We start from the raw sequence: 11,744 nt of genomic DNA, 5'->3' as shown, positions 1-11,744 counted from the left end.
GAAGCCCGTTTTCCTTAAAGGAAAACGAGTTGCAAAATAAAAAAAATACCGAAACCATTTGGTTCCTTTTTTTCAGAGTAGGCAGTGGTCCATTGGACCACTACCTGCTCTGAGAAAACAATTTGGGCAACATTCACAAAGGGGAAGGGGTCCCATGGGGACCCCTTCCCTTTTGCGAATGGATTACCACCAGTCTGACACTGATGGTAACTGTGAATTGCTTTGAGACTGCATTCGCGGTCACAAAGCAATTTAGCATAGCGATGCGAGTCGCAAACAGGAAGGGGACACCCCTTCCTATTTGAGAGTCGCATTCACAATTTGCCAGTCGGTACTGACTCGCAAATTGTGAATGTGCATCGCTATGGGCATTTTGCATGGCGCAAACTGCGATTTTCGCAGTTTGCACCATGCAAAATGCTTGCTACATCTGGCCCCAAATGTCTATCATCTACAACTATTCTATATGAATGGTCTGGTTTTGCAATAGGGAATAGAGGATTGTTTATTGGTGAGACAGAGGGCTCAATAACACCCTGGTACTCTGCTAATATTTCTCTCACAGTTGTTTTAGCCTCATGCTTAATAGGATATTGAGGTTGAGGTTGTAGTTGGGACCTAATTGTTATTATATGGTAGGAAGAATCTTTATCCCATGTTACATGATTGTGCTACAGCGTGAGGGCCTGTGCCAATGCCCAATCAAATAATCAAATGAGTATGACTATTAATTCTATAGCAACCAGGGGCGAGAAGGAAGGCTCAATGATCTCTTCCCTTGCAGTACTTCATGGACAAATTCTGGCAGCCAATCTTTTTCGGCCAACAAAATGTCATAAATGCCAGTTAATTGGTTCCAAAATATAATGTCAATTGTGTGCTCAATGTCTCCCTCTAATTGTATTTTCATTTTATGCACCCTACTGAGGGGGGGAGATGCACATGAAGGCAGTCTCAACTTCTATGAAGTCGTCAGTTGCTTTCACTTCCATATGCTCCAGAAGATTATGGTGAACTATTGTGACCTCTTCTGCGGTGTCTAGCAGAGACAGCACCCAGTTCCTGTTCTTCTATAAAACTCTCATCTTGCATGCCATTTTGTGCTGAAATAGCTGCTACCTTCTTCTTTTTGAATTGAGGTTTTTGTTGTGGAAGTTTCTCTTATTTTTTAATTGATACTTCTGCTGATCATTGTGAATCTTTTTTCGGTTTCACGTACTCTGTTAATTGTTCTGATCACCTACCTCTCTCACTACGTTTATCTGGTGAGTCCTGAAAGGAACGAGATTGGCATATATCAGTATATTGATATCTATTAGGAGTTTGTATATTATTCCTTCCGTTGCTTGCTTGGTAGAATCCTTATTCGATTTACCTTGTAATTGTGGTTTACTATGTCTCGCTCCCAAACTATCCCGGTCTATACTGAAATAGGTTTTGGCAATAATTTTAGCCAGCTCACATTCTTGAACCTGTGCAGTAACATCCCGGAGTCTCAGGTTACCTAATATTATTGAGGACACTATGGCAATAAATTGCCCTTTAATTGCATCCCCAAATCCATGGCCGGGATCCATTGGCTGCTCCAAATGTCAAGACTATGGGATGAAGAGGGGGGATCAAGAGTGTTTTTGTGAATCTTAGGAATGCCATTAATGACTGGTATTCAAGTAAGAGTTTGGTTTAAAAAGTCAAATTCTTTCTTACAGATAATCACTCTTTGAACCACTTCCTCACTAATGGTCCTGATTTTGTTAATGACTCATCTTTCAGGATTACCTCTTATCTTTTGATAATGCTCAGGAATGTCCAACATTCTTCTCATCTTATGTTTGTATTCTTCGGTGTTTAGGAGAGCAATCCCCTCCTCTCTTGTCGCATGGTTTCACACTTATGTTTTCATTGTCTCTAAGGTTTCTCAAAGCTTTCTCAGAGCTTGATTCTCCTCAAAAGTAAGATTGTAGGGGGGGGGGTCTCAGCACATATTTTGTCACTCTTTGTATTTTAGATAATACCTTTTTTTTTTTTAACTCAGCCTCAGGTCCATGCGAATTGCAATTAGGAGATCGCAATTTCAAATGTACAAAACTACATTTAGTTTCTTTTGCGATCCCCTGTGGGTCGCAAATAGACTTACCTCATGAATATTAATGAGGTAGGTTGCATTTTGCGACCCATTGGGAATTGCAAAAATCACAGGGATGGTGGCCTGCTGGCATCAGCAGAGCACCATGCCTGTTATTGCTTTTAAATAAAGCAATCTTTTTTTTAAAACACAGCCAGTTTTCTTTCATGGACAAAGGGATGCGTTTAAAAATTTAAAAATGAAATGTTTAAGTGTCATTTTCTAAGAGTGGGCAGTGGTCCACGGGACCGCTGCCAGCTCTTAAAAAAATAATTTCCCAACCATTTTCAAAGGGGGCCCCTGGGGACCTCTTCCCATTTGCAAATGGGCTACCACCAACTTTTCTTTTGAGGTAAATTGAGGATGTTTTGCAACCGCATTTTGGTTGCAAAGCATGTGTACACACTTTTCCGACTCAGTATTAGGAAGGGACACCTTCAACACACCCTTTCCTAATACTGAATCACAAACCCAAATTGTGATTCGGTAAAAGGTTACCGAATCACAATTTGGGCTTTGTACATCCCAAATTGCATTTTTCCATTTGCAAATGGGAAGATTTTGTGAAATAGTCCTGTTTGCGACTGGAAAAAAGCTTCATACATGTGGCCCCAACAGGTTGAACCCTATAAGCTCTGGTACTAGGAATTAACGTAAGTCCTTCAGACAGGAGTTCTCTGGTAGATTGGTCAATATCTATAGAAAGCAGATTAAATATGGGAACTTAAATATGGGAACACCATTTAATTATTACAGTATTGTTGTCTTCTGGTTTGTAGATAGTGGTGTGATGGATCTGCATTCTGGTATCTCCCCCTTGCTTGGTTCCGAAAGCTTGTCCTGTAGTTTCCCCTTCTGGGCCATAAAAAACAGGTATTACAATTTTGTACATCATCTTTACCCCATCTGTCACCATAAGAGTCAGTCAGTCAATCAATATTTCAATCAATCAATTCTTTATTCACCATAAAAACACCATAAAAGACAGTACAACATTAAAATATACAATACATAATAAAAAAGGAAAAATACAAAAATCATTATAAAATTCCAGCAATGCCTTTCAAATATAAACAATCATACAGCAGTCACTTCCCCACCAAGCCTCTAAGTTTCACAACAGCAAAAATAAACTTATAAATGCCCAACCATATGTTTTCAGACTATTAATATTTGTTCAACTATAAAGCAGCCATAGAAGAGCATAAAGACTTAAAACAAATCCAATAAAATATACAGTAAAATGTGGACCAAATACAGAAGAGAATATAATTAATACAATGAATTTTAAAACCACAGACTAAAACCTTATAAAATACACAGACCTGATTCTTATCTTTTCCTAATGATTATGGCTCTCTTTATAAAATTTAGAACAGCAAAACAGATGGCTGGTGTGTCTAGTTTATGGAGGCTTATCAGAGGTAGCTTATATGATCTGATGCTGGTCAAGAAGAGGATGGGGACCAAAAGTGAGCGACGGGGCGCAGGAAATAAAGTGGAAAAAAGCATAAAGTGACGTGTGCTTTGACTAGAAACAACATCGCAAGGGAAGTTCTCCTGAATGGGAAACGCAGTAATAAAGTGGACTGAGCTCAACCTAAAACAATTTAAGAGGAAAGGCTGACAAGGGTTTTTTATAAGTGATAAATAAGGTTCTAGTCCTGTAGTTGTGCAAATAGCAGAACAATCAAGAATGCTTGACAGAGATGATGCTCGTTTCCTCCTAACTCCGTTCAATGATCTGAAAAGCACTGTTTGATTTTATCTCTACAGCTCATAACAATCGACCCTGGGTTATCATACATTTCTGGGACATCTAATTGATAGAACTTTCTCTTAATGTATGCAAGCCATGGAATGTATTGCACATTATCCAATAGTAAACAGTCTGCTAGAAAATATTTGACCAAGCCCTCTTTCTGCTTTGTCCAACAATTTTTCAACAAAATCAGCTGGGCTAGCCTGCCCGCATCCTCCCTATAAGGTAAGCCTATTTATTCATGCCCAGTGACACAGATAGTGCTTCTTGGGACGAACAATAATCTAAAAATTTTCAAGAGTTGAAGAATTTCTCATTTTGAGTAGCCCCACAGACCAGCCCCGTATGACCCCATTGGTAAACATTTACCTTTATAGATAGTGATTAGTTCTTTAGATCATTTTTGTCGCAGTTTATGTGCAAATCTAAACACTGCATCATTTGTTTTGATAAAATGTTAATTTTTTTACTTAATACAGGCTTTTCATAAAAGACAAAAAGGATTTTTATAAAACTCAAAAGCCATTTGCTGTTTTTGTTATGAATACCACGTCATCGGCATCTAATAAAGTTGGGATAATGCGGTTTCCCATTTTAGGGATATCGATGCCAGTTTCAAGTAAATGTTTGTTTACCGTATTTATGTACAGCAAAAAGAGGAAGGGTGCCATAATGCATCCTTGACAACCACCTCTATGAGTCCTAACATAACTCTCCTGTAGCTTTGTATTGAATTGAGACTGAGATTTCAGCATGTAGGTGATTTATTAATAATAACAGGTCTTTATCTACTCCCAATTGATCCATTGCATCCCATAACTTTGTCCTGTTAACAAAGTCACATGCACTCGAGAGGTCCACGAATGCTAAATGTAATGCCCTCTTTTTTGCTAACACATACTTTCCTGCTTCCAGATATAAATTTAAACATTGCTCGATTGTACTAAACCTGTGACGAAAACTGAACTGTACTTCAATAAGAATCTTATTTTCATCTGCCCATGCTTCTAGCCGTGACATGATAACCCATCCAAGGTTCTTGGCACTTGAGTCTATTAGAGAAATTGGGTAGTAGCATGTATGCAGGCTTCTATAGACCTTTTTAAAGATGGGTACGATAGTGATTTTCCTGCAAGACCCGGGAAACCGAACTGTTATAGTAGTTTTAAATACATTTGTTAAAAGCGGAGCCCAGATTTATAAATATCAACAGAGACTCCATCAGGCCTGGGTGATTTCCCAGCAGTACTTCTTGATATAGTCTCAGCCAGTGCTTAATTTGTAAATAAGAAAGTGCTGTTTTAATCCCGAAGCCATCTCGGACCTCTTCAATCCATTTAAAGCCGCTCCCTGGCCCTTCAGCTCACTCTTGCAGCTTTCTGCTTTCTCTCACTGTGACGCTTTTTCGTTTTTCCCTTCCTCCGTATTTCCCAAACGTGTCTTTTGCTCGCAGCAAATGCTTGAGGCAGAAGACTAAGCGCCGGTCCTCAAAAATAAGTGATGGTGCTCAACACCGGAAACAACAAGCAAAAATCAAGCACTGGTCTCAGCTACTTCCTCCACAATTATTGTGTTGCTAAAAGGTCGCACATACTCCTCTAGGACCATCTCCACCTCTTCTGGATTGAGTTCTGTCTCTACAGTGTGAAAAACATCTGTATAATGTTGTACCCAGATATCAGTGGGTATCAGGGACTCCATTGTAGGAGTACCACAGTCCACAAAGAAAGGGCGATGTACTACTTCCCAAAATCTTGTGGGGTCCCTCACCATTCCTGCTTCCGCCAAATCCTCCCAAACCTTCTGCCTTATCTTGGTCCTACACTCCACCACTACACCTTTAAAAGTGAAGTGGGATTGCGTTAGCTCTAAAGGGCATCTAGGGCTAGAATGAAGGGCGACCTTTAGCTGTTTATGTACAGCCGTACAGACAGCTTCAAACCGCCTGAAAGGATTTGCCTTGCCTGCAGTTATTTTCAATGTAAGCACATCCGAGGCGGACATACAGATTTTTTTGAAACTTTGATAAATACTGTGTTGATTGAGTTCCAATAAGAGACATATTAAATAATCTGACTTGTTTATACTGACAAGTTTGGTAATGAATGCTTCTTGATTTAGAGTAGTCACAATTTGTAATCCCTATTTGAGTCTGACTTGTTTGGAGTTGTATTCAAGATGGTGGTAAGGGGGTTGTGATCACTACAACATTTGCTTATAATTTCAAAACGCTTAGAAATGGTATGCAATTCAGATGACACCACTATAAAATCAAGTGTACTTCCAATTACTCTGCCTTTCTAGGTTGGTGTATCCGACGTGCCCATTTTATTCAAAAACACCAAGTCATATTTCATTATTAACTTGTTTTGGGATTCATCATACACAGAGTGAGAAAAATGTGTCATTACATTATTACACTACATTATTACCCTGATCCACAAAACGACATACGCATTGTCAAATGTACAGTGTAATTGAATATATGAAATCAGCATCATGTGCATGTAAATATTAATTTTGTCTTACAAAACACTTGAGTCATGATGTGCAGATCACCTGCTGTGTTCCCCTATGGTTTTTCATTTGGTGTGATATATGATGTAAAAGTGGTATGTTAGATGAATGTTGTGTAATATGAGCAAATTAAGTATGATTCTACTATGTTAATGGATCTATACCGGGCGCATGGTGATTAGAGTAGGGGTAGTCATGTGAGTGAAATATAAACAATGTTTTCAAGAAAGTGGTGTTTCTAATTATGTTTATGTATAAAAAGGAACAATATTGTAAATATGAAGGTAATGTGGTTTGATAAAATAAATAAAAAGGAAATTAAATGTATTGCGCATACTTATATTGAAGAGTTGGCTCAACACATATATGTTGAAAAGTATTGAAGTCTTGACTAGTACAACCTGAAAATCTATAGAGCAGGTGGTTATTATTCTCATGTTTGATTTAGTCTCCCCTGCATTTGCCCCCCTCCATACGTTATGTTCAGGGGCCCTCTTTTTCTTTTCTTAAATGGTTATGCTTGAATATGCCCACCACTGCATGAAGCAGCAGACCAACAGCTATCCTGATCCTGGTTCTCCTTGTCTTGTACCCCGTCTTGTGGCATGTGGTGTCCCTTCAATGCTGTGGTGTTGGGACAGATCTGGGAGACTGGGTGGGCCTCACTTGAAGCCCATCCACTGGCCCTCAAACTACATAGCACCCACTGTCTTCACTTCCAAATACTGAGAGTCCTAACATGGTGGATACATGCAGCGTTTATGGTCAGGCATGACAACGGAGCTGCCACCAGACGATTCTGTGAGAATCACCAGGAGAGGGGATTTGACTCCATCCACAAGCTTGGAGCCAGGAGTACATGTTTTGGTTGGGCAGGCGTGTACTTTAACAAAAAAGAGCTTGCCCTTCACATAGCTGTGATCATTTTGTTTATTTCCAGCTACTTAAGCTTGAACTTTCAGGGGCACAAACATGACATTGTAATGCCATGTAAGTGTCTTAGACAACTAAATAATGTATTGTGTTTTTCTTAGGCAGCAGCACAGATGGTAAGGGGGTAGTCATTAATCTATATGGATTTTGGGGTCTAGATTGACAGTGCAACTTTTAAATCACCTTATCGCCTACTCAAATAGTAATCAATAGTTTTTTGATTTCACACAAATGCTTATCCATTCCCATGCTATCTTTTTGTAATGCTTTACATTACCAAACATGCCTTTAAAGCCAATGCTTGTTGTAGATGACGTACATTTGCAGATACTGATCAATTTCCATCACATACCAACTCCTAACACAAACTGCTGATTGTTTGACAAACAAAGGATGTTGGAAACCACAGATTCTAGATATTTTGCCTCTGGATCTGATCATATTTGCTATTGTTGCTAGTGCTGTTGGGTTGCTAATTGGCTATTGAACTGATAGCTGTGTCTCTGTCAGATTCCATCTCTGAGCTGTTTGGAGTGCCACACCCTCATTTATTGCTCGTCTTCCATGGATCCCCTCAACTCTTCATATGGGTCCATTTGTATTACTTTTGATTGAATTCTGAATGCTGTTTCTTCAATCATGTTTTCTTTTATCTAACTGAAGTGTAAATCCTTCCTTCTTTTTATTTTTGTTTCCTTTTTTGTAGTCTCTATTGTAGCTTATACTACTTCTACTATGTTATTGCAATGGGCCATATATCAGTTTTCTGTTATACTTGTATAAAAATACATTCTCTCCTGGTTGTATATTACTGTTAACATAGTGCCTTTTTTCCCATATTTGTTCTCATTTCTTTTCTTGCTTTTGTCTCCTTCTCTTTTGGTATTGTATGTGTATTAATGTCTCTCCCTTCATGGGCATTTATGTTTTGGTTGGTATTTCTAGCCGTAAAATATCTGGTGGCAAACCAGTTGAACAATATGATGTTGCTCGATATGCTTTCCAGTAATCATTCTTGTAGAAGTGTCTGTCTTGTATTAAAAACTGGGATATTTTTTTCAGATTTCCCATAAATCTTTCTATTTCTCCATTTGTTTGTGGCCATCAAGGACTATTTTGTGATATCTAAATTCTACTTCTGCTAAAAAATTCTGTAAATCTGTAGCTGTAAAACGTAGGTAGATTGTCTGTTTTGAATCTGAAGGTGTTCCCACAACTGCAAATATATTTGTCATTATCCTATATTAGAATTCCCACTTTGATTATGCTTAAGAAGTCTACAAATGAGATTTGTGAGTAGTCACCCATTGATACTACTGCTGTGAGGTCATTTTAGTGAGCTTTTATGGGCACGTTATTTTAGCCATTGGCCTGCTGCTTGTTCCCTTTAGCCCAATAGTAATTCATTTTAATCTCTGTGCAGAAGCTTAATTCTGTGGTGATGTTTTATTTATTTTATCTCATATACTTTTAGCCTAGGAACTGTTTTCATACTTCTTAGTAGGACAGTCTCATTCTGTGCTTTGTTCAAGGCTGAACCCAATATTGTTATAAGTACAATGTAGGAACACTGCAATCTTTGCCACTTCACAGGAAACATATATCTTCTTACATTGGGACCGTTTTCTGAGAACACCAGCTGTTTTATTATGAAACATCTCTCTGCCTCCTATACGTTAGAGGGAGAGTTCCAGCCAAAAAACAGCCACTGCATGCTGTCGCTTCACTGTAGTTGTCTGCTGAGACGTGGTGTCTTTTCCTCCTACACAGGAGAGGACTTTCAGTAGATCAACAGCCCTCTTCGCTACTACCATATCCAGGTATGGGGGACAGTGTCTTCCTAGGGATCCTGAAAGGAAGATTAGGGCTAACACTGCAGTGCTCTAGTAGTACCTTAGTAGTGTAGGTAGGAATTCCAATCATTAGCAGTCTGACACTGTGGTTGGACTTTTCTTATGTTTCACTTTCCTTGTCCCTGCATTGCTATTATTATGTTTTATCGTCCTGATCATTGCACTACATGTTATTTTATCTAGAACGCAATTGATTAAAAGAAACACATTGAACCAATTCCTGCTTCTGTTTGTCTTTCCATGTATGAGACGAATGTAACTGGGAGAAAAGGCTGAGATCTGGTACATCACGATTTCCCTGAGAAATCAGAATGTCATGTGCACTGCTGCCACAAATCATCGCCACTTCCCGGTGTTGGTGAGGCCCTGCTAGCTGGCCGGAAGGCTAAGGCCAACATTTGGCACATGGTATGGAGCTGGGCTCAGTTCCCACAAGCTGGTGGTGCTGCCGCCCGAATCCAGCAGTCTCATTAGTATAATGAGTGCCAACACACCATTGTGCTGCCAACATTTTGTCAGGCACTGAATAATGGATCTCCCTGAGTATCTCTGTCTCACTACGTGCAAAGGCATCCCAATAATATATACAGAGATGTCTGTGGTATTGAGGATTTCCTCCTCAGCTAGATAGGTAGTACTTATTGTAGACTGAAGGTTGTTCAAGCTTGAACTTTAAAAGGATCAATCCCCAATTGGTGTCCTTATCTTCGAAACACTAAATTTACTATGGCAAACGCACAGCAGGTGGTAATTGCAATAATTATGTTGCCCACCTCACTAATCATTTATTAAATAATAGCCTTAGAGCTCAGGGGGGGTTGTTACATTTGTAGTTGAGGCTCATCCAGCTTATAGAACAGAAATATTCTACTCTTGGGTCAATTTTTCAGCAGTTGATGGGAATACTAATACATTTCACATTTATACACATGCTAATGAAACTGCGTAATACAGAGCATATGCATACATAGAGATACCTCTATCTTTTCAAGACCACCAGAACTGTCTTGAAGGCACCCTACCACATACAAGACTACCTGGCCTCAATTGGCCACATACACACTGCATCCTGTTGCAGGCACCTTCGCAGTAGCTCAGGTTCACCGCTTATATATTGAACTTGTAATAATATATGCACTCTTGGCACAGTTTGTAATACAAACATGGAATACAAACCCAGCATGTGCTGCTTTAGCACAACAGCATGCAGTCACACCAGGCATTAACCCTTCGACGTGCATTAAATCACAGGTAAAGTACCCGCTAAACGTGAAGAAATTCTGTTTTGGCTAGCTCAGAAAAAAAATGCACTGGAAGCTGTGTTTCCCCATGAGGGACCCCAAGATAAACCCACATTTCTCACTAGGTGCTTGCCTTTTGGAATGGTTCCTGCAGTGGATAACTGCAACACTTGGGTAACAGTATATGCCACTGTCCAAGTATTTGGACACTTTAAAAAAACTTTTGGTAAGCAGTTTTCCGTCGTACGTAAAAGACACCGGACAGATGATCTCGAAACTCAAAGGGGCCCCATTTGATTGTGAAAGGGAGGTGGTGGTCATGATGGGCATTGAGGCCCTTTACACAAAAGTGCCCCAGAAGGAGGCTCTTGAAGCAGTCAGTATCATATTCACACAGTCAGGCAATAATGAACCCAAAGCGTTTGTACTAAAGTGTTTGGAAACAGTACTAGGTGAACATTTCTGCAAATTTGATAATTTCCTATACAAACAGACCAAGGAGAACATTTATGTGGGCCTTTGGAATATAGCCACAAAACCAACACCGCCAGGCCCCCTGACGGTGAAATGCCGACTGATTAACTGCGGCCCTGCCACGTGGAGCCTATTCTGACTGCCCTATTACGAGTCATTTTCCAGCACAGCAGTACATGCATAGCAGTACACCAACGGTGGTCCGAACTGCCGTGGTACAGAAACGCACCACCAATATTACCCAACACCCCATTGGACAGTTTGAATACCCCACACCTGAAACACATACACACACACCTGCTTACGGCACCATATAACACCCCCCCACACCAACAATCTTGCGCAATTACCACGACCAGCCAGATAGACACGAGCCACCAAGGAAACCCCATACACAACAAACACCTGCACATTGCACACACCACCACCACAACCTACCAGCACCCACAATCAAACACCCCCACATCACCAATCACCCCACACTGCACCCTACCTGCACAGCACCCCCCCCAACATGTCACACCAGAAGCATCCACGGTTCACAGACAATGAGTTGCGGGTCATGATGGACGAGATCGTCAGAGTTGAGCCACGACTGGTGGGAATCCAGGTTCAGCAAACATCATTGGCCAGGAAAACAGAGTTATGGCAGAGAATCGTCAACAGGGTCCAATCAGTTAGCACTTATCCACGCACAAGGGAGGATATCAGGAAGAGGCAGAAGGACCTCAGGGGGAAAGTCTGTTCCACGACATCAAGGCACGAACAAGACCCCACCTCCACCCCACCTCCACCCCTTGACTTAACATCCTGGGAGGAGAAGGTCTTGGACATCATGC

At 40.3% G+C, this 11,744-nt stretch overlaps 1 protein-coding gene across 1 annotated transcript in view; it reads right to left on the bottom strand.

The window, feature by feature from the left end:
* Window positions 1-2,817: 2,817 nt before the first annotated feature.
* The window catches only part of NFATC4 (nuclear factor of activated T cells 4), a 420,369-nt gene continuing 411,442 nt past the window's right edge, over window positions 2,818-11,744 (bottom strand). The window contains exon 10 of the mRNA XM_069238283.1: window positions 2,818-2,980. Within this exon, the coding sequence (XP_069094384.1) occupies window positions 2,850-2,980 (131 nt within the window). The 3' untranslated portion in view covers window positions 2,818-2,849. The remainder of the gene's footprint in view (window positions 2,981-11,744) is intronic.

This window comes from Pleurodeles waltl, chromosome 6, assembly GCF_031143425.1.
Source record: "Pleurodeles waltl isolate 20211129_DDA chromosome 6, aPleWal1.hap1.20221129, whole genome shotgun sequence".
Classification (NCBI taxonomy): Eukaryota; Metazoa; Chordata; class Amphibia; order Caudata; family Salamandridae; genus Pleurodeles; species Pleurodeles waltl.
Note: the sequence above shows the minus strand (reverse complement) of the source record. Positions and strands in the feature narration are given on the sequence as shown.